Raw genomic sequence first — 23,189 nt, forward strand, 5'->3', positions numbered from 1 at the left:
ATGAGAATCCAGAATATAATTTCCTTGGTCATAAAGAAAAAAATACTTATGATCAAGATATCGTTATTTTAAGAAACTATCAAAAAACGGATATATTATTACTTGGATGTTGGATCATTTACTTTAACAAAGTGATGCTCTCTGCTGGCTAAAATAAAATAAAGGGTAGAGAATGTTACTTATTATGGACATGATTGTCCTTGTTTAATTGCATAGAAGGTGAATGTTCATCTCTGTTAAACCAGAGTTGTTTTATGGGTGGAGATTTGATTTTGATGTTGTAATTAAAACAGGTTAGAATAATAAATCTTAAGGAAAAAGGCAAGGTGTTGTATATTAAACCCTACTGAAAAAGGGGCGGATATTTAATTTTAAGAGTTAAGACGAAAACAGTAAAAGTGTTTAACTATGACGTCAGAAAAAATTAACAATTAACCAATAAGAAGCCAGTATTCACTGTGGTAAAATATATAGCGGCCTCTCATTGGTTAATTGTTAATTTTTTCTGACGTCATAGTCAGACACTTTTACTGTTTCCGTTAAGACAAGTTAAAATAGTGAATCTTAAGGAATAAAACAATTAACGAAAAATTGGTATACATCCCCAATGACGATAAACAAGATTACCCCTTCTAAAGATTAAAATTATTGGTTAAAAAGTCTGGACACTAATTGTAATTAAGTAAACCCCATCTTTTTATTGCTTAAAATTCTTTGATTGGAAAATAACCAGCTACAGATATTCTATAATACAAAGTAGAACGATGTTTGTCTGTCTGTTTGTCCGTCCGTCCGTCTGTCCCTTAAGATTCCGGTAACCACTGAACCAATCGAATTCTACTCTTCAGGGTATATACCTATTGGTCCTGTGGTGGTTTTAAGCTATGTTCTTGGGGAGAGGGACACCCCAACCCCCTCCAGAAAATGAAAATATCCCCCCCCACCAAAATCGGTAGTCATTTAAAAATAAATGGCAGCACCAGAAATTTTTATTTAATTACCTCTTGGGGCAATGCTAGAGGCTAGGGGCGAAGCCGCTAGTATAATTAGATATAACGGGCTATTAAAATTTAATAAAGAAACGGACAATGGATTTATCATTATTCGGATATCACACCAGATTTTCATGTTCTCTAGTAAAGTAATCTCGCAGCGGGCTCAACTAACGATACCCCCAATCCACCCCCTTTTCCAATACCCTCCCATCCTAATAGATGAACGAACTGACCAAAAAATGAGTTTCATGTTAGCAACCTAAATATATGACAATTTTTCCTTTGTCATATTATCCTCTTATTTTCAATATTCATAAGACGAAACAAACTAACAAATAGAGTTAAAAAGTAGATGTCTACTTAAAGTTCCTAAGTTACCATTCTAAACCTGTTCATAATAAATGAAACCTAGTAAAAGTGTCTGACATTGATTATGACGTAAAAAAATTTGCCAATGAGAGGCCAGTATACACTAATTGACCAATGGTAAAATTTATAGTGGCCTCTCATTGGTTAATTTTTTTTCGTCATAATCAATTTCAGACCCTTTTACTATGTTCAATAAATGTCTCAATTTTTAAAGCACCCATAATGGTTTAGATAGGCGGATTATTTGCAGCTGACGCGCGGTTACCGAGCTCTGATTAAAATTATGACTCCGCCCATTTTACCTGTTTTAATCCTGGCTTTCACACATTTTTCTACTGTTAAAGGGACAAGAAAATTCAGAGATCTTAATGGATAAGACAATGACCAATAAATTGATGTACATCCCTAATAATGATAAACAAAAAACTGTAGAATGTGTAAAAAAGCCAATGTTCCCTACCTCTCTAACAATTTATAGATAAATGTTACACTGGCTTTTGAAATTTTGACAAACAGACGTTATGAGTTAAATAAATATAATAAAATAAAAAAGACGGATTATTTGCGGCCTACGAGCACTGATTAAAAAATCACCATTTCACCTGTTCTGATCCTAGAAAGTTTTAACGATTTCCAAGAAGATTAGGTTTTTAATGTTTTCAAAAACATTTGTAAAAATTTCGAATTCAAAAAAATTGAGCGAAAAAATCCTTCGATATTTTTTTTTGTAAATAAATTAAATAATTATGTTGTTTTATTATAATTTTAAGAATTTAAAAATATTTTGAAAATAAATTAACTGATTAATATTATGCTGTTTATTTTATCTTAATTTTTAAATTTAATTTTAATTTTAATATTTTAATTTAATTTTTAAAATTTAGATCTTAAACAAAGATTTATTTTGATTCAATAATGTGCAGCTGCTGAGCCCTAATTACGCCCATTTTACCTGTTTAATTTCTGTCTCTCCAACGTGGTTTTGTAAAGTAAAGCTTTTCTATAATTAGGGTCTGTATGTCCGTCCGGACGTCACGTTAATTTATCATGTTAGAATTGTCCTATTATCCTAGTGATTTATGTAGTTAGGTACAATCTAGAAAACGTAGCAACTATATAATCGTTACCAGAATGTCAGTATGTCCATTTAAAACGTTGATTTTAACCTTTTTAACAACAATTTTAATATGATATAATTATTTGATTGTTTTATCGCTATTTGGATGTATACAATTTATTCGTTCATTGTCTTATCCTTTAAAAAACCCTGAGTACTACAATAGATAGTAATCAAACGAACATTTACACTTTTGGACTTTCAGAATAAGCAAAATATAGATTCACAAGTCTAAACTAATTTGTAGGTAAATTTGTTTAAATAACAGGATACTATTTATAAAGACATACTTACAATATTTGGACTTTGTTACAAAGATGCATATCATCTAAAAAATTTTGTCAAAAAAGTGTTTACAAATATTTCAAAAGTACGTACTGACATTCTAGCAACGATTATAGAGCTGATTTTTTCTTACCACCTGGTACCTAACTGTTCCTGAAATATTCCATATTTGAGATCGATAGAACAATTCTAACATGTCTAAATTGTGAAAAGATCTAACTGTTACGGAAATCGAAAATCTTAATTAACAAGGAACATTTGTAGGACATTAAATTCCTGACATTTACTAAGTATATTTGTGATTATTTATTTAATGAAATCTTCAAATTTTTAACATTTACAAAACGGCCTGCTTTATTGCATCAAGATCCATGACAGATCTATATAGGAAATAAACGTCTATAAATGAGCTCGAGTCTTCCAATGGTAAAGTGTTTAAAACTCATAGTGCTCCAATAATCCTCATTAAACTCTCATTGACCAAAGCGATAAGACCTTTATTCTATTTGTTTATGAAATGAATTAAGTTTTTCACTTCATGTAGATATTTGAATTACATTGAAGTATTTAATCCTTTTTTTATAAATAAAAAATATACGTTCATAATAGGGAAATCTAAGAAAACTGTATTTTAAAAGAATTTGATTGTGGCGACACTTCCTTTGTGTTAAAATATTAAAATTAAAATTTTTACATATTAACCCTTTGGTGATGGTAATGTGAAAAAAATATAATTAAAAATATTTTTAAAATCATTTAAATTAATAAATATTTACTTCTTTCTTTTAGTTAGTAATGGCGGGGGAGGAAAATTGATTTATTGAGAAATAGATAAATAGATATGTACTTACAGAAAACTAGCCAATAGGGATATAGTTATATTGAGCCAACTCTAGTTTATAAATATAAGAAACATTTTTAGGGGCATATGAATTGAATTAATGAAAATTGGCGGAGACCCCTTATCAATAAACCCCAAATGAACATATGCTAGAAGGGGGACTAATAATTTGGGAAGGAAATCAACGTTTTAAGGGGCCCCTAAATTGGTAAAAATGGGCGGAGTCACTCAAACAAATTCCCCCCCATAAACATATGTTAGTGGGGGGGGGGGGAGAGGGGGCTATTAATTTGGGAAGGAAATATTAAACTCTTTCAGAGGCCCCTTAAATTGGTAAAATTGGGCAGAGTCCATTTGTCAATAAACTTTGGGGACTTATGTATGTAAAAAAAAGCCCGTTGTCCCCTCTCTTTCTCTCTCTGGGAATATACTGTTTGATCTATAACCTGTTTTAAATTCTACTAGCGGCTTCGCCCCTAGCCTCTTTGGGCTTTGCCCCAAGAGGTTTGATCAACCTATTTTTTTGTATTTTAGATTTAAAAGAAATATATGAAAAAAATCTTTTGGAGGGGGAGATAGTTTTTTTTTTTTGGAGGGGCGGGGGGGGGGGGTCCGGTTGGGGGTGTCCCACAACCCAAGAAATAGATATAAACCTTTTTCAGGACCTATGAGAAGCTACCCTGTAAAGGAGAACCCAATCGGTTCAGCGGTTAGCAAGATCCTTTCAGTACAAACAAAAAAAAACAGACAGACAGACAGACATCGTTCTACTTTGTATTATAGATTGCATTTTAAAAATGGGCGGAGTATTTAACAATTAGGATTGAAATAAGATAGAGGACTAATAAAATGGAAAGGGTTAAAAAACATGATAATATCCAATATAATATTTTCAAGGAGGTAGAAAGGTTTCCTTATTCGTTAGCTTAGATAATTTGGATTGTTTTATCAAATTTTATTTCTTCAGTTGAGTGTCCAAATGTGTTGGTCAATAGTTTCACTCTACAGTAAGGGTAATCTTGTATATCAATATCAATTATCGGTGATTTACAACAATTTATCTTCTATTGTCTTATCTTTGCAAAAAACAAAGAAAATGTTTTCCCTCGGTTACAAAAAAAAATTCTATTTAAAGAATTAACTTCTTCTAAATAATGTATTATTCGGGGAGTGGGCACTATACTGTAAATTACACTGGTACCCAAAGTTTTATGAACTTATTATCTCATTTGCTGGTCTAAAACATTGATTTGTTTATTGAAACCAATACTCGTAACTAAAATCGAAAGAATGTCCGGTTGGTTTTGTTCAACATCATGGGGATACATTATTATGTACTAGCGGCTACGCCCCTAGAGGCCTCTAGGGGCACTTGAGGAGGGGGGAGTTGAATTTGATAACCCAATTTCTTATTTTAGATTTTAAAAGAAAAATTTTAAAAAAATATTTTGAGAGTGAAATTTTTTTTTTTTTTTGGGGGGGGATTTTTCATTTTGGGGGGGTTGGGTGTGTCCCACCCCCCAAGAAAATAGTTATAAACCTTCCCGGGACCTATGAGAATCTACCCTGTTAAGCAGAACCCGATCGGTTCAGCGGTTAGCGAGATCCTTTGGTACAGACACATAGACACACAGACACATAGACAAAGAAACATCCTGTTACTTTAGTATAAGGATTTAAGCAGTTCTTTAAAAAATTTACTTTTAGTTTTGTTTCGACTGTTATACATTTATAATCTGATTATTCAGTGCTGATACTCCACAATTGTTAATGTTCGTTGGTCCTACCGTTTCAGAGCTTCGCTTTTATGGATGTTGTCATCCTTGTTTCTCTACATGTATGTACATATTCTTGAGTTAATAACTAGAAGTTGTATGGTTCTTCAATTAAACTAATTGACAGCAAGAACAATTTTGTCCATATATAATTCAGCAACACTGAAATATATAAAACTAGTGGCTACGCCCCCTAGAGGCCTCTAGGGGCACTTGAGGAGGGTGGTGGTACCTTCCCCAAAAATAGTTATAAATTATTACATGACCTATGAGAAGCTACCCTGTAATGGAGAACTATATCGGTTCAGTTGAATTAGCGAGATCCTTAAGTACAAACAAACAGACAAATAGACAAATAAACAGACAAACAGCAAGTTACTTTATTATTTGATTTTAACATATTTAGTAAATGTAATGCCCCCCCCCCCCCCCGACCGATTAAGGTGCGGCAAGGGGCCCGACTGTAAAGGGTTAAGGGAAAGGACAAGTGGTGATAAATTGTAAACCCCCAATTGAAGAAAAGTAAAGTACCCCTTTTCTAGATTAAAAGCAGAGGTTAAAAAGTTTGGCCACTGATAGTCTGAATCAACCAATCAAAATTTGACAGTGGTACCCAAAGCTTTTAAACCAACGAATGTTAGAGCATTAAGCACCATTATAATTTACAGTCCAATGTAATTACAGAGTAACATCGCTACTAAACATTTTGAAGTATGTTTATGAATTGAAGGTAATTAGATAAAATTCTAAAATTTCTAAAACTTTATTCAGAACTTTCTAATGAGCGTTTCAAGTCAGGGAGGGAAGGGACAATGGCCTGTTTAATACACTAGTCCCCAAAGTTTCATTACATTTAACGATCTTATTTGTTGGCTCAACTTTTTTGGGGACAATTATAAAATTTTTATTGGTTGAGTGTCCAAACGTATAAACCACTAATTGTAATCTAAATAACGGGTTATGTTTATCATCATTGGGGATGTATATCAATTTACTGGCCATTGTCTTATCCCTTTAGATCCCTGGTTTCAAGTACTTCTCAGAGATATGGCAAATCGTTTATGTGAACCTTTTCAGGCCAAAAATCTTACTAGGGACACTTAATAAAAAGGGAAGGGAGAGTTTAAGTTAACCCTATTCTTTTTGAAAGTTAGTTTTGAAATAAAAAAAATGTGGGGGTATATTCTTTTAGGTGCGATTTCTCCTGCGAGGGATAAGTTACCCTTCCCCTCCTAAAAATTGAAAACCTATCAGAAACTTAAATCTTATAGGTTCACCTGTTTTCGAAATTCTTAACTACAAAAAGTGAAACTGACACCCTGTTACTTTTATATCATAATTACTGGGCTTCTATATCTATAAGCTTATTTATGCTCTGCTGCGTTTGGATATAATTGTCCTTATATTTGTTCACAAGTATCACCAGTTCATTGAATAGTTCTTTAAATGGCATTCAGCCTTTCATTTATAAATTCAAATTAAAGGTTGGATCATGGAAAGAAAACAAAATAGCGGGTTTCGTCGTATTTTAACAGTAGCTTTTCTCCTATTTCTAGCCCCTGCGGGGCCCATTTCATAAACCTGCGGGGCAATCATTAACATTTACCTAAAATAACCAATCAAAAGCTTCTGTGAAAATAAGTCGAAACCCGCTACTTCGTTTTCTTTTCCAAAATCCTAAAGCTCTTTAAAATCGTCATTGGAATTCTCCGATTTTTATGGTGGCTAGTTGCGGTTGATATGAAATGGCGACGGATTTACAATCATCTAAAAATCTTTCTGAATTTTATCTAGCTAAATTGATAGAACGATTTTAACATGCCCAAATTATTGTTCAGGGATATCTGTTTTGGACGGACGGACGGATTGTAAATTTGGAAAACCTTCAATTTCACGAAAATCTTTATTCAAAAGTAAGATTTATGGTGCAATTGAAGTGGAGATATAAATTTTAAATTTGAAAAGGATAAATTTAAAAATTGGATTTCAACTCTGATTTATTGATTCCGTGTATCTCTTCAGAGAGAGAGAGGGAGGGGACAATGGGTTGTTTATTACACTAGTCCCCAAAATTTTTTACAATGTTTTCTTATTCGTTGGCTTAACAGCTTTGGGGACTTTTAATGAATTTTGATTGGTCGATTCAGTGTCCAAACGTCTCAACCATTGGGAATGTACTTCAAATATTGGCCATTGTCTTATCCCTGTAGATCCCTGGTATCTTCAACATTTAACAAGAATACTTCAATGCAAAAGTAACAGAGTAATAAAAATTCAGGGATCTAAAGGTATAAGACAATGGCTGTTAAATTTAAGTACTTCTCCAATGATGATACACGAGATTACCCCTTCTGTAGATCAAAACTAGTGGTTGAATTGAAACGTTGGAATACTCAACTTAATGAATTAACCAATCAAAATTCACTAAAGTCCCCAAAGTTGTTAAACCAACAAATAAGAAAACGTTATTATAAAACTTTGGTGACTCTCTCTGGATTTCAACTCTAATTTATTGATCACCAACATTCAATAAGATTATTTCAATGCAAAAGTAACAAAGTAGTATAAACAAGGATGAAATAATCCAAAAAAAAACCCAACAAACAAATCAGACGGAAAATTAATCCTGACAAACATAAAGTATTCCTTTTGTTAATGTTAACAAGTATTCCTTTTAGTATTTCAAATACAAAATATTGTTTCGAAATCTAAAAACAAATTTTATATAGTATATTGCTAAATAGTTTAAACACCGATGAAGTTAATTTTTTATACCATGATTATAGAGATGCTTTGCTCATTACCTAATCCTTCTAAAAATCACCATGTCTTTAAGAAAACTATGAAAAAAAAGAAATAAGGATTATAGAGTTGTTATTCTTATTAAATTGTACCTTGCTATTTTAGGAAACAAAATGATAAGTTTTAAACCTGCAGAACATTTCTAACATGCCTAGTTTGACAATCAACTTGGCTGTATTGACAAAAAATAGTTTTTAATACTTAACTACTTATGATAAAAATTTTCTTTGTTAATTATATAAGATCCAATTTCTATAGAAACAATTTTTGTTATCAGAGAAAGGGTATTTCATTCTTAAAAAACAAATAGACAAAGCATGCTTTTGTAAAAGTAACAAGATGTCTGTGAATCTGTCTGCCACTGTGTGAAGAATTGCTGAACCAATATGGTTCTCCTTTATATGTAGCTTTTCAGAGTTTACCTTCACCCACTCCTCTTTGGACGTCACTGTACTTAAATTTCTAGTAATTTTTCTTAAAGTCAGAACCAAAATTTCTTCAGTTGCAAAGCCCCTGTCCCTAAGTTTTCTCGTCTGTGCAAATTAAAGTTGTTTATTTGACAGAAAGTAAAAACTTGTAACAAGTAATAGGATGTTCGTCACACAATGTTACAGAAAAATCCTACATTTTTGCAATCCTTATAGTAAAGTAAAAGGATGTCTATCTGTCTGTCTCTCTCTATGTACCGAAGAAACCACATATTGGGGCATCAAAAATATTTTACGTTCCGCTAGAGGCCTCTAGGGGCTTAGCTTCTAGTATCTAAATAATGTCCGTTTGTCCCATAAGATCTTGCTTATCTCTTGAATGTTAGTTCTAATAGAGTGTTGTTTTAACAATTAAATTGCAAAGGTGCGGGTTACTCCCCCACCCCCCTTCACCAACTATAATAATAGGCCCCTAGATATCGGAAACCACACGACCAATTGATCTTAAAGAATTAAAGAATTAGTAGTTTTTTAGAAACAATATTTTTTGTCACTAGAAAATTGTAAAGAGACAAAGAGAGAGAGAGAGTAAAAATCAAAAAGAAAATATATAAAAGAAATTAAATGAAAATTAAACAACATATTATAATTTATTGAAAAATTTACTTATCTTTAAACTACAAGGACATTAACAGTCATAAAAGATAAACTTGGATCTTAAAATGTAATTGTATCTTGACGCTATAGGCTTGTGAAAGGATGTTAAAGGGTTTACAAAACCACTTAGAATTAAACGTGGGGGGGTATAAAAATTATAAAGTGGCCATAAAAGTATGGAGATTGTGATAACGTTAATAAACATTATGTCGTTAATTTGTCACTTTTATTTAATGTAACTAAATCATCATAAACCATCGAAATTGAAGGCAATAGTACGACATCAGTTTTAACAGTGTAATTACTCTAAATCTAAATCCTGTGAACGATCCTTTGATGTTTATTCCCAGGAGGGAGGGGGCATAGGAGTGTAAGTTATGCTTGTACCCAAGGTTCTTTAAATATTTTTATTGGCTTAATTGTTACTTGATTGATTGGTTCAAACTAGCAGTGTTAAAACTTTTCTTTACAAAAATTCCAATCTACATCAGGGATAATTTTATTAATCATAATTGGGCAAGTTCATTATATTGTCGTTCACTGTCTTATCCCTTAAGATCCCTGCTCTGTTCTGTAGATTTGCGAAGAATGTTTTATCTGTCCAAAACAATTTATGCTATTTTAGTTTGATATTGGTGCAAGGGCGTCCAAGCTTTTTCATTTGGGGGGTAAAAATTCAAAATTTTAGGAGGGGGGGGGGGGATAATTTTTATATCATACAGGCAAAGACTTTCAAGCTTATTAATTTTTGAGGGGGTTAAAAATTCAAACTTCAAAAAAAAAATTTTTTTTGGGTGGGGGGAATCACCCCTTTACCCCTCCCAAATTGGACGTCCTTGTATTGGTGATAGGGAGAGAGGTGAGGATTAAAACAAATCAGGTTGGTAATATCCATCCTATTATATAAAGTAGTAGCATTTTTGGTCTGTAGCAGAGGATCTCGCTAACCGATTAACCGATATGGTTCTCCTTTACAGTACAGTTTTGTAGGTCCAGTAAAGGTTTTTAACTATTTCAGGGTATCTGTATCCTACCAATAAAAATGACCCCTCCCTCCAAAAATGTCTTTTCCTTTTTTAATCTCAAATTGAAAATGAGGGAAGGTTGTCGACACTTTTCCCCTCTACCTAAACGGGCCCCAAGAGGCCTCGAGGGGGCGCAGACGATAGTAAGTAGCAAAGGAAGAACAGTAAAATAACATAGATGGACAAACCGAATGTCTTTATTTAAATTTAAATTTAAACGGTAGAACAAACGAGCATGAACACCTATGAATATTAATGCTAAAAAAAAGTAAAAATCGGCATATTTTAATAGACATACGAACTTTCTGTTAACTATTGTGGAGTTGCTTTCAATAATAACACTAATATTGTTACAGACCCTAATAAGAGAAAGATTAGTATCTAAAAAGGCTTTATCACAATGGATATTATCATATTAAAGAAAAGGAATAGAGGGGGCACAAGGTATATGTAACTCTACCCACGGGGTAGTGGCCCTGTTCTGACTTTCGATTAGTTTAGTCAATAGAGTCAGAAATATAGATAACAGAAAGCAATTTTATAGAAGAGGAAAAAGGTTCCAACTACTTTTGACTGGGTTATACATCTATACTTATGCATTTATTGATAGAGTTCTTGTTTACAAAATATTCTTTCCTGTTCCTGAATATTTTTGCAAATATTGTCCCCCATGTCCTTCGCAATTTATGTTAGAACTTTATTATTTATTGTTTTTATTTATTATACTAACTTATATTAGCTACGCAAATACCAGGGACCTTAAGTGATAAGACAATTTATGATAAATCCCCAATGATGATAAAGAAATTACCCCTTCCCGCACGAACAAAGAAATTCTCATTGATTTTTAAGTTTCCTGTTACAGTTCGGCATACTCTGAGCACAACAACTTTACAGTCAGTGTATGGAGGTTAGAACGTATCATTGGATTCTTAGTACAATATGGCATAATAAAATAAGCGAAGCATCTCAAAAAACTAAACTTAAATTATACGTATGTTTGATGTTATTTAACGAATTCTATTTTTCTATTACAAACGGTAGGACCAACACTAAATTTAGAAAGCTTTGCTTTAAATAATAAGAAGGTTAAAATGACTAAATTATAGAGTAACAATGATACGAAAATTAATATTAAATTATTTTAAATATATTACAATAAGTCATTTTAGTTAAAAGTAGAACAATGTTTTAAAAAGATAAAAGCAAGGTATTAAGAGGTAATATCATCACAAAAAAAAGAATCATATTAGAGATATATCACATTAAAATCAGTTTACAAATGTGACCATGTGAAGGAATCAGGATTGTAGGAGTATTGAGTTACTGTGCGCCAGGTCTTGTCTTCTTTACCCCAGACTTGTTCTTCATATTCTATTTTTCCACTTGAAATATATTTGTATAACCTAAACGTCTTACTTTCTTGTCTGTCCCCTCTTCTGATTAGTCTGCATCCTATCCAAGTGTCTCCACCAGGAGACTTGTATCTGTACATACCTTCTTTTAAAAGATCTTGTTCTTGAATTGTGTATATGTATTCATGGTTACCTTTTAAGTTATGAACAAGTACAAAGGGATCCTGAGATTTTCTATATAAATTTACTGTGGCTTGATTTCTACTCTTGTCACCAAACAGGATTTCACCAAGAGTAGACACCTTGTAGAAGTTGGATTGTGTCTTTTCAACTTCTTCAAACCCTGGAATGTATTCTAAACAAACAAGATTGAGATATGTTCATTGTTCTCAAAGTAGAGCGCAACAATAATAAGTAAAAATATTATAGGGTGTTATACAAGCTAAATGTTTTTTTTTTTTACACGCAGAATAAACATCCAACATGAAGATTTTGTCAATTCTTTTAAATTGTTGTTGTTTATGTATCAAGTGTGGATTATCAATCTATGGATTATTGGTAGCTTAAAAGATAGATTTAAATCATTACTTTTTAAACCAAAGATAACAACATCCATAAGTAGCGAAGCACAAAAAATTGTGGATGGGAATTCGTACAAGTAGAGTTAAAGTGTATTTATTAAAATCAAGAATAGATTTATCGGAGAAAATAAACACAAACCTTGTTTTATTTGTATGATGATGACGGTCAAAGTAAATTACATAAAAGATGCTCATAACAATGGGAAAAATTATTATTAAACTGATATTCCAAAAAAAGTTTTAAAATTGGACCAAATCCACCAAAGATATGGGGAAATATGTAAAACTTATAAAAATAGCCAATTAAAAACCAGCTCAAAGGCAGTCTGACCGGCCTGGTTGTTTTCTTAAAACAACAGAAAGTTTAATTTTTATATTTTTAACTTTAAAAATTTAGAAAATCGGACTATATACACCAGATAGATGGAAAAATTTAAAAAAATAGCCAAAAATCTGCAAAAACGCATGGTTGTTTTCTCGAAACGACGGGAAATTTGATTTTGATATCTTTAACTGAAAAAATTTGAAAATCATAAACACTGAAGACATGAAGAAAACTATAAAATTAGCCTAAAAACTGCTAAAATGCGGTCCGTCCGCCATTGATGTCTTATAGTTAATTGTGCTTCTTAATGATTTGATCCCATTTCCCCCATGGCATTACGGACTGACGGACAAAGTGAATTGTAATTCATAATATCTCAAAGATAAGGCAAAACGGGCTTTTGCCAAGATATTTGCAGTTAATTTTTTTTTTTTTTCATTCTAAAGCTTAAACTAAACTTTTTACAATAGTTGACAGTTTATCTTAACCATTAAGCCCACTTTTAACAAACTCCCCCCCACCCCTCCAAAAAAAACAAAAAAAACAAGGATGACAACATCCATAAGTAGCGAAGCTAAAAAATATGAATGGATATCCTGAAAAAAATTACTACAGAGCAGTGAAGTACCATAAAAATTTACTTGATAAAATAGGGAAATCATGAAACCTTTTAAAATCACGTAACCTTTAAATCTAGGAATCGATCTAGCACCTCAATTAATAGTGAAATTTTAATGTAACTAAATGTAGAATATGAGTATATTCCATCCCTGGTAATTTCAGCCGTAAATCCTGAATAGGAATCAAGAAAATCCTAAAATTCTAGCAATCGATCTAGTACCCCAAAAAAAGGCAAATCTTACTAAAATTTAGTAAAAATGTGTAGAATGTAAAATTAATTAATCCCTTAAAATTTCAGCCAACTATCTTGAAAAGGAGTTGATAAAAACGTTCAAATTTAGGAATCGATCTAGCACCCTAAATAATGGACAGATGGACAAAACAATGGTTAGATTAGATTCAGCTGTCAATCTTAAATAGGAGCCAAGAAAATCACGTTTCCCCCCATAGCATTATGGACCGACTGACGGACAGACAAAGTGAGTTATAGAGCAGCTTTGCTGCTAAAAACTAATAAAAATTGCATAGGAATTAAATTATTTTTTTACTTTGTTTAAATTTTAATACCCAAATGATGTTGTTTTGTTTGTTTATGTTTATGTTTATGTTTATGTTTATGTGCCTGCCAGGATGTATACATTCAAAACATGTGTCTGATTTAAACATTTTAAGGGTAGATTTTTCTACATTCAAAAAATTATACAGAATAAACAGTGGTGGGCGTTTTCCCCCAACTTTAAAAGTTGATTGAAAATATTCATTCAACCTACCTAGCTGAAGATTCCAAGATTTGTCACTTGTTATTGCTGCATAAAAGAAATCAGAAGTCACAAGTTGGACTGCATCCTCTGACAATTTTAAGTCTGATTCTAAAGAGTTCATCTGTTTCTCAACAAGATCGTAGATAACCATTCCATAGGAGAGTGCAGGATTGTGACCAAGATATATCAACATCACAAAGAAATACATGTTTCTAAAATGATTAATACATATTAAGAGTACATTTTAGTCAATCGATAAAAATATGTGATAATGTTCATTTTTTGTCTTCAGTAATCATGTGAACATGTCCATCGTATATATGACTACATTGTTGATAAAAGTGCTAAAGTCAGGGAAAGTGTTTAGTTGTCAACAAGGGCCTTTTCAATTTAGGCCTCCTGTGCAGACTAAAATGTCCATCTAAAATGGCAAATTTGTATCATTTAAAGTGTTGAATTAATGTTAAAACAAAATAATTTCTCCAGTTAATGTTGATTCTGGCTGTAAAATTTCTTAATTTAAAAAAATGTGGTGATAATAGTTTTGTTTTCTTATGATTAATAGCAATGTAAAGATAGTGGTTTTCCTCAATCTGCCTAGTTGAACACAGCAACCGACCCCCCCCCCCCCCACCTACCCCCTATTTTTAAATATATTGAAAATGAAATTGAAAGTTTTTGGTCATTTGAAAAGTTCAAATTTTTGGCAAGGAAACTTTATTGTTATTTTCTAGTGACATTGCAAATTATTCTATCATAAACCAATTGATTTTTACCTGAAGCTCGCAACATCAAGAAATGTTTGATACAATGGATCCCATGAATTTCGACATTGAGTTCTAAATACTTCCTTGAACTTGATTGTCAGTTTTTCCTCTGTATAATCATTTCGACTTTTAGCAAATTCATCTACATTGTGTTGAAAGTTCCTACTCCATTCATGAATGTTTGTTGTATCAAGTATTGCCAGAAACTCTTTCATGATCCTGTTTAGTCCAGCCATATTACCCCAATTTTCCGTCATGTTTCTCATCTAAGTATAAATATTAGTTAAAATTTTTCTGCTTTTAGTGTCAAATTAGACTCTTTAAAAAAAAATTCCAACTCTCAGTTACGGGTTAATTGCCCATTTTTCCGTCCCTTACTCCCTGGTAATGGGTGTGAATCCTGCGGCCAAACAGTTGGCAGAACAAGTGTAATTATAGAATGCATCTCTAATACTTAATTAGAAAGCAGCTCAGCTCATATAGCTGTTATGCACCTAGAGACCAAATCACATTAGGTTTTGGGTTATATTCAAGTCTATACCTATATGGCTGTGGGTGATTCTTCATTCCTGTTTAGCCCACTAATTACAGAATAGGGTGGGTTAAGCAGGCTAATTTTGGCGGATTTCTATCGTTTTGTATTTAAGAAAGGAATCCTATCTCACATTTAAATTACACATGAATTAAGGAAACATTTATACAAAATAACTATTAACAAGAATTCGTGTGTGGCCACTACAAATACACCCCTTTCTGGCTTGCTTCTGCAATTGATCCCTTGTTTTACCTCGAAATTTTGAGCTTCAGCTCTAAGCTCAATCATTCCCTCACTCTGTTGACTCTTTAGATTTTTTATTCCAACTGAAACACTTTCTAATGATGATGCTAGTTTGAAGTCTTCAATTGACAGCTTGGACTTTGCTTCCTCTAACTTTTCAGCAAATACTCTTGATATATTCTAAGAAGGAAGACAATTGGTAAAAATACTTAACATTATTTCAGGTGTAAATTAAAGGGATTGGCTACAGAAACAGGGCTGAACTTATTAGGTACTGGATGTGTAGATCGTCCAAGCTCTAACCAACAACTGAAGCAATTTAGAAAAAGTATGTTTAATTCCAGCAGATCTTAATGCATCTTAATCAAAAACTATTCTATATATGTAAAAAAGATTAAAGCGAATTATATCTTATTATTATCAATCTATAAAAAAAACTTTTTTTTGCCTTAAGTATGTTCTAAACTTATAGATAAACACATTTCATAGAAAGATTTTTTTCTAAATAAGTCATTTAAGGCATGAAATTAATTTTGCAAATTAACATTGCAGAATTTTGCAAATAACTTGCAAATATGATTTCTGTGGATTTTCTAATTTACAAAGGCGTTTTCTATGTATATTCCTCTTTCCAAAAATACCTCACTTGTCAAGATTGAATAAAAAAATCTTTGTGGTCAAGATTCCATAACTGTGCCTGGTCAAAAATGAGAGGATTCCCTTTCTATGATCGAAATTTTTTTTTCTTCAAATTTTTTCTAATTAACGTAATAAAACTTTTAAATGTTTACTAATCAAAATTAATGGTTCATCCTTATGGCCACTAGTAGCGCTATTTGTCTACTTCAAAGACATACAAGAAAAATAAGGCTTAATATTAAATAAATAATTGCAAAACTGAATAATCTAAATTAGTGAATAAACTGTAATGCTATCTATGTTTTTTCCAAGAAAAAAGTCGTTTTTACAATATCACAGGTCTCCTTAGCAAAACCTTAGATTAAAAAAAATCTTGAAAGAAACGGACAACAGGGCCTTCAAATAGGGTACAGTGGTGGTCAGAATCCAGTGGAGATTAAATCTTAGCTGCTCCTTCTTGCCAGATATTGCAATTTGAAGTTTTGTGGTAAAAATGCCTAAAATTACAAGAATTCCAAGGATATATGCATAAGTAAACACCTTAATTCATCAAATAAAAAGGGCGAGTCTAACATTTGAGGAGTTTAGATATCTCTTCATTTGTAAACTACACACCTCATCCCCATTTAGAACAATTTTTACTACTATAAGTGATGTTTTTAACTTCAAAGAGGTTTGCCCAATTTACAACTTTATCCTAAAGGCTGTTTCCCTGGAAAAAACTTCAGTTTAAGTTTACATATGGCCCAATTTAATTTTAGTTATTTTGCTTTCCCCCCCCCCCCCCATACTCTCACAACCTACAAACTTTAGGGTGGAGGGGGGGGGGGCATAGTAATACTATTATGTGTTTCTCAAAAACTAATTGAAGTATAGTGGGAAAAATTATTATGTAAGGTTTTTAGACCAAAATTTTGTAGAAATTATGTTGACCACCTTCTCTCCCCCTCCCCCTTGTCCTGACATAATTGGGGGGGGGAGGGGTGGAAGAAGATCATTCCAATGTGTTTTAAGAAAATATTTGAGATACATATAAAGCTTTTGGATTTGTATTGTTGTAGGACCCAAAGCACTTTTACATATATTGCTGACCTCTTCCCCTCCCCTCATAAATCCAAAAACATAAAATATTTGTAGAGAGAATGGTTGGGTTGCAGTTGAAAGGTTACTACTATGGTGTGTTACTAAGAAACCACTAGAATTGTAGCAGCAAAGCAAATATGCTTTGGTAGGTCAAAAGTAATTTTAAAAAATTTTTCTTCCAAGCCCCCTTTCCCTCCCTATTGCTTTACAATCTCCCCCCCCCCCTCCCTCCCTCCAAATAAGTAATAGAAGGGAGTATAGCAATACCCTTCTGATTTACTTTGAGATTACTCAAGATATAGAGTACTTTTGGATTTAAACTTTAGTAGGTCCATAATTACTTCATAATTGAACAAATATTGCTGACTTTTCCCCAACCTCAACCAACCCCATCCAGAAAAATTATATTGCTGCGCAATTTCCTCCACCCCCATAAAAAAAATATTAAAATATTGCTTGCCATCCCTCTCCAGCTACTACCTCACCACCTGTGTTTTACTCAGAAACCACTATAGCAATAAGGAGCAAACATTGGAATAAAACTTTTAGATTTCAAATTGCTTTATATGTATTACCTACTCAATGTTGACAATAATTTTTTATTAGTCCAGTAGGCTGGAGGAGATTATATAGCTAAATAATTGTACTAGATTAGGAGGGTTATAGTTGAAATAGATATTTATAAAATTAAATATAGCCTACATAAGTTAAAATATTAACCCTGAATATCTCCAGAGGTTTCTAAATATGTACAATATTATTTACCTATGCCACTAGCCACTACTTCCAACAGATGGAGAGGGGGGGGGGGATTTAGCAATATTTGTAAAAGTAACTAATATCCCAAAAAAGCTTAAATCCAAAGTTTGCTTAATATAATTCAGTGATTTCAAAGTAAAACAAGAATAATTTCCATATCCACTGCCCCTCTCCTAATAATTTGTGGTCTAAGAAGGAGGGAGTGGGTTGGTTGCAGCAATATTTGCAAGAGATTTTGATGTCTACTAAAGTTTAAGTACTAAAGCTTATATATATCTTTAGTGCTATCTAAAGAACTCTTCTGCCTCTTTACCCACTTCCAATTTGATTTCATTAGGGGTGGGGGGGGGGGGGAGGTGTAGTCAACAATATTTCCAGAAACTTTGGGCCTAAGAATCTTACAAATATAATGTTTTCTTTCAATACTTCAGGTAGGTTGAGTAAAACATAATACTATTACTTTGCCTTCCCCCCTAAAATTTATGGGTTGCAAGAGGGGGTTGAAGGGGGGGGGGGGAGGTTGAGAGTATTTTAAATATTAACTTTAGCTATATGTAAACTAGAACTGAGGTTTTCTTTACTGGTTCCAGGGTAACAGCCTCTAGATTAAAGTTGTAAACAGAACAATGTACCTTTTTCATTAAATAATTTCTTTAAAGAAACAAAATTTTCTAAATGGGGAGGGACTGTGTAATTTACATATGCAGAGACATATAAACTCCTCAAATGTTAAACTCACCCTTTTTATTTGATGAATTAAGGTGTTTACTTATGCAAATATCCTTGGAATTCTTGTAATTGTAGGCATTTTTACCACAAAACTTCAAATTGCAATATCTGGCAAGAAGGAGCAGCTAAGATTTAATCTCCAACGGATTCTGACCACCACTGTACCCTATTTGAAGGCCCTGTTGTCCGTTTCTTTCGAGATTTTTTTTAATCTAAGGTTTTGTTAAGGAGACCTGTGATATGTTTAACATTTTCCAGTGATGTTATTTAGCCCTCAGGGTTTGGCCTTTAAGTGATAAAACAAGAAAAATACACACAAAATAAAAATAGATGACCGCTATGATATTCTTGTTCTATAACCAAAGCTCTATGACACTGAAAAACTGATTATTATGATTTGCAATCAAGTGTTTGATTTTATATTTATTTGTAAAAACGTTTATATTTTAAGAAAAAAAGTTAGATAAGACTGCAATAAAAATAATGTGTGTAATGATTAAAGTCAGTAGCAAAGTTTTGAGAAATTAATAATGATAATTTTATATTCTTTCATCAGAATTGATAATAATTCAAAATATTTCTATAACACTCTATAAAAATTAGATGTATGCTTCACATAGCAACTTTAATTGTCTAGAAATTGCATCTAATTTTTAAATATTCCCATTTTGAAAAGTGGTGGAATAACAATAAAAATTCAACGCGGCAATAGCGCAATATAGGCCTCTAGGCCCACTGCCTATTTTAGTCCTTTAAATACCTTGATTCCTCTATTTTTTTTCTCTATGCCTTATCCATATTCTTATCCATGAATTTTTTGTGTTATGCTACTTATGGATGTTGTCACCCCTGTTACTATACAAATTAACTATAACTTTAAACTATTAAATTAATAAGAGTAGGAATTAAATAAACTACTAATGAAATTTTAGCAACGCTTCTATTATAAAAGGAGGAAGAACATAGTAAGAAGACTTACATAGTAGATTCACTAATTAAATAAATAGGCAGGCACCTAAAAGACTACTTACCAGCTTATTTTTAGTCACACATATGATCGAAGCTTGAAGGCAACTCATTCCATACACTTTGTATGCCAACCTGTCTAATTCTGTTTTACTTAGAGCATGGTCAAACTTGATGCACCTAAATATATTTGGTTTTTGTTTTGTAAGCATACTAGAGGCCTGTAGGGGCACTTAAGGAGAGTTAGTTGAATTTGATAATCCAATATTTTATTTTGATTTAAAAAGAAAATAAAGAATTTTTTTTAGAAGGGGGTGACTCACGTCTTTCATATTAGTTTTTAAAAAAAATTGTTGGTTAGGGTTGGGGGGGGGGGGGGTTTGGGTGGGTAATTTTTTTTAGGGGCGAATTCTCTTAGGATGGTGGTGGCCAGGAACGTCCAAGAGGGGGGGGTTGTAAAAGGATGATTACCCTCCCAAATAAGTTTAAAGTATTTAGTAATTATAAACCAAAACAGACTAAAAATAGTGCTTTTTACAGTTATACCTTCAAAATTCTTTTGTGAACTGGGCTTGAGACAAAAAGAAGTAATATTGTATCAATTATTAAGAAAAACAACATTAAAAAATGAGCTTTCACCATAAAATTAGTTAAATTACCCCCCCCCCAAAAAAAAAAAAAAAAAGTTTTAATCCTGGGTAATTTTATAGGGGGGGGGGGTAAATACCCCTCCCAACAGATTTCAGGAGGCAATTTCCAGTCCCCCCCCAAGCAAATTTCACACCTTTGGTAACAAAAAAAATTTCCGCACCTTATGCGTTATTTTACCCCTCGCTTTAAAAATTTTTCCTCCCCCATTTTAAAAAAAAATTGTCCTTCCTTGGTTGTGGTACCCTCCCCCTAAATATAAACCTTTCCAGGGCCTATGATAAGCTACCCTGTCAAGGAGAACCAAAACGGTTCAGCTGTTTGGTAGAGATAGACAAACAGATGCTGTTACTTTATTATAAGTACCAGCGGCTACGCTCCTAGAGGCCTCTACTTAACCCTTAACAGTCGGGCCCCTTGCCGCACCTTATCAGTCGGGGAGGGGGGGGGGGCGTTCAACGCCCCCCCTATTATCTCAGTTCCTATTAGAGCTAGAGGGCTAACATTTTTTGTGCAAGTTCCCTGTTTGATAATGAATTTTCGACCTTAAGCGAGTCAAAGTCAATTTTCGCTTCCTTCACCCCTTTATTTAACAACCTTTGTTTTTAGGTCCTTTTTTACTGAAAAATTTCAAACGGCTGTAATTTTCTTATTTTTGAAGCTAGAAGAACAATGTTTTTACAGAAAATGTTTATCTTTCTGTAAATTTTATATTATAAATATCAAAAAATAAATTTCAGCGGCCGCAGCTGTACTTGGCAGCTGCAAGCCGCCGCAGTCGGCGGTCGGCGGGAAAACGGATGCTGTGAGTATTGGTGCAAAAAATATGACGTAACAAAAAAAATTAGCCAATGAGAGTCCACTTTAAATTTTACCATTGGTCAATAACGGCCTCTCATTGGCTAATTTTTTTTGTTACGTCATATTTTTTGCACCAATACTCACAGCATCGGGAAAACGGCGACGGATCTTTATGAAATTTTAATACGTTTTGTAGACATGTAAGGGGAATTTTTTTTCTAGGGGCGATTATCCTTGGGAGGGTGGTGGTACCCTCCCCCAAAATAGTTATAAACCTTCCTGGGACCTATGAGTAGCTACCCTGTAGTACCCAATCGGTTCAGTGGTTAGCGAGATCCTTCGGTACAGACAAACAGACAGACAAACAAACAAACATCATTTTACTTTATTATAAGGATAACGTAATTAGTTATAACATATGTTTTACAGATATTTTAGATAATATAAAGATATTAAAACACCTTTTTTTAAGTTTGATGTATTTTTTTTAAAGAAAACAAGAACCTATATTATTTTTTTTTCCATATTCCTAAAGCAGAAAACACAATTTTTGTTAACCCTTACAGATCGGGGGGGGGGGGGGGCTCCAAGAGCCCCCCCCTCTAGTTTTTTCAATCTCATTTTTTTTGTAGGTAAGATGGAGTGCTGTGACTTCATGACTTTTTAAGTTTAGTAATTATACGTCGGCAAGAGTTGATTTTATTAGGATATCTGGTCTGTGTCGGTCGTGGTGTCCGGTCAAAGTCGGTTGGGTAGCACCAAAATTAGAAAAAAATTCTAAAAAAATCTTAATTTCTACATTATGATTTTTGTGTATAAGGAGAAACCTAAAATTTTTTTTGGTGAATACTTAGATATCAATGACCTTCTGAGAAAAAATGTGTTATGACCGTTTGACCGCTCCCTGACCGACTTTATGACCGATTTTTGTCCGGCTTTTACTACAGACATATATCATGAATATCGTGGCTTCTATTACAGCTAGAGTCCTATAAATTTTTTTGGTAAATCCTTGAGCAACATCAAACAGATAAAAATATTAATCGGCGCCGCCAACTGCCGTTTTACCGCCGTAACCGCCGAAAATGGCGGTTTCCGTTATTTGCCGTTTTTTGGCGATGATCAGAAAAAGTAATTTTTTTGTTGTGAAAAATTAAAGTTCGTCCTAAAATTTGGTCATCCTAGCTACAAAATTGGCCGCTCTACAGCTGTTTTAAAATTTAGCGGCTGGCCGCTAAAAAGCGGCCTGGCTGCTATGACTAGAAAAAGTAATTTTCTCTAAAAATACACATGAACCACCAGAAAAAAATTTTACGTCTTTATCTGTATTAGGAGCCGAGATAGAGGGGGGGGGCTCTTGGAGCCCCCCCCCCCCCCCCCCGATCTATTAAGGTGGGAATTGGGGCCCGAGCTGTAAGGGTTAAAACACTCTGTAAGTCTTAAGTTTGATATATTGTCTGATAAAAAAAGGAAACTAAATAACAAATATATTTTGTCAAACTTCAGCGTTACTTAAATGAATGGCAAAGGCAAAGTTGTATACCTGTCGGCAAATTTTGCATGCATTGGTACATAACTTGAGGCAAACTTTATATTATTCTCAATATTCTCAAGAATACCCATATTATCACACTCTGTGTTCACTCTTTGTTTGGTGTTCAATTGACTAAAGTATGATTCAGAAATAATTGTTTGAGAGATTAGAGTATTAAAAACAGGAAAGTGGATGATAAGAAAGCTGAATTCACTGTTTGTCATAAAACATCCCTTAGAATATCAACAATGTGAATTTAAAATAATAAAAAGTTAATTGTTACATAAATAAATTACACGTTAGGTAATATATTTAATTATCTAAAAGCAACAATTATATTAAGCATATCAATGGCAACATTTCTACATGCCAAATAATTTTCTTTAAATACTTTTAATTAATAAAGTTAAGGAACATTTTAAAGACTTTATTAAATCTTTAGGCATAATTTAAATTTATTTGTCTAACGATCAAACAGGGTCTAATAGACAATATAGTGAAAGAGACATTTTTGTGTGGGGGATGAGAGGTAATTGTATTTTTAACCC

General features: G+C 32.9%; 1 protein-coding gene across 1 annotated transcript; it reads right to left on the minus strand.

Moving 5' to 3' along the window:
• Positions 1 to 11,570: 11,570 nt before the first annotated feature.
• On the minus strand, positions 11,571 to 22,776 carry LOC145306449 (uncharacterized). The gene is made up of 6 exons (XM_080148545.1): positions 22,651 to 22,776; positions 19,724 to 19,838; positions 15,492 to 15,662; positions 14,714 to 14,970; positions 13,947 to 14,149; positions 11,571 to 12,004 (listed from the first exon to the last, which is right to left on the minus strand). The coding sequence occupies exons 1-6, from the start codon at positions 22,728 to 22,730 to the stop codon at positions 11,571 to 11,573; spliced, it is 1,260 nt and encodes a 419-aa protein (XP_080004671.1). The 5' UTR covers positions 22,731 to 22,776.
• Positions 22,777 to 23,189: the final 413 nt, after the last annotated feature.

The sequence above is a fragment of the Acartia tonsa genome, chromosome 14 (assembly GCF_053477335.1).
Source record: "Acartia tonsa isolate MP-2025a chromosome 14, ASM5347733v1, whole genome shotgun sequence".
Classification (NCBI taxonomy): domain Eukaryota; kingdom Metazoa; phylum Arthropoda; class Copepoda; order Calanoida; family Acartiidae; genus Acartia; species Acartia tonsa.

Coding starts and splice junctions, on each gene's coding strand:
- LOC145306449 (XM_080148545.1), bottom strand. CDS start 22,730: ATGGGTATTCTTGAGAATATTGAGAATAATATAAAGTTTGCCTCAAGT. Junction 15,663..19,723: donor GTGTGACTAAAAATAAGCTG/GTAAGTAGTCTT, acceptor CTTCCTTCTTAG/AATATATCAAGAGTATTTGC. Junction 12,005..13,946: donor ATCTTGGAATCTTCAGCTAG/GTAGGTTGAATG, acceptor TTGTTTGTTTAG/AATACATTCCAGGGTTTGAA.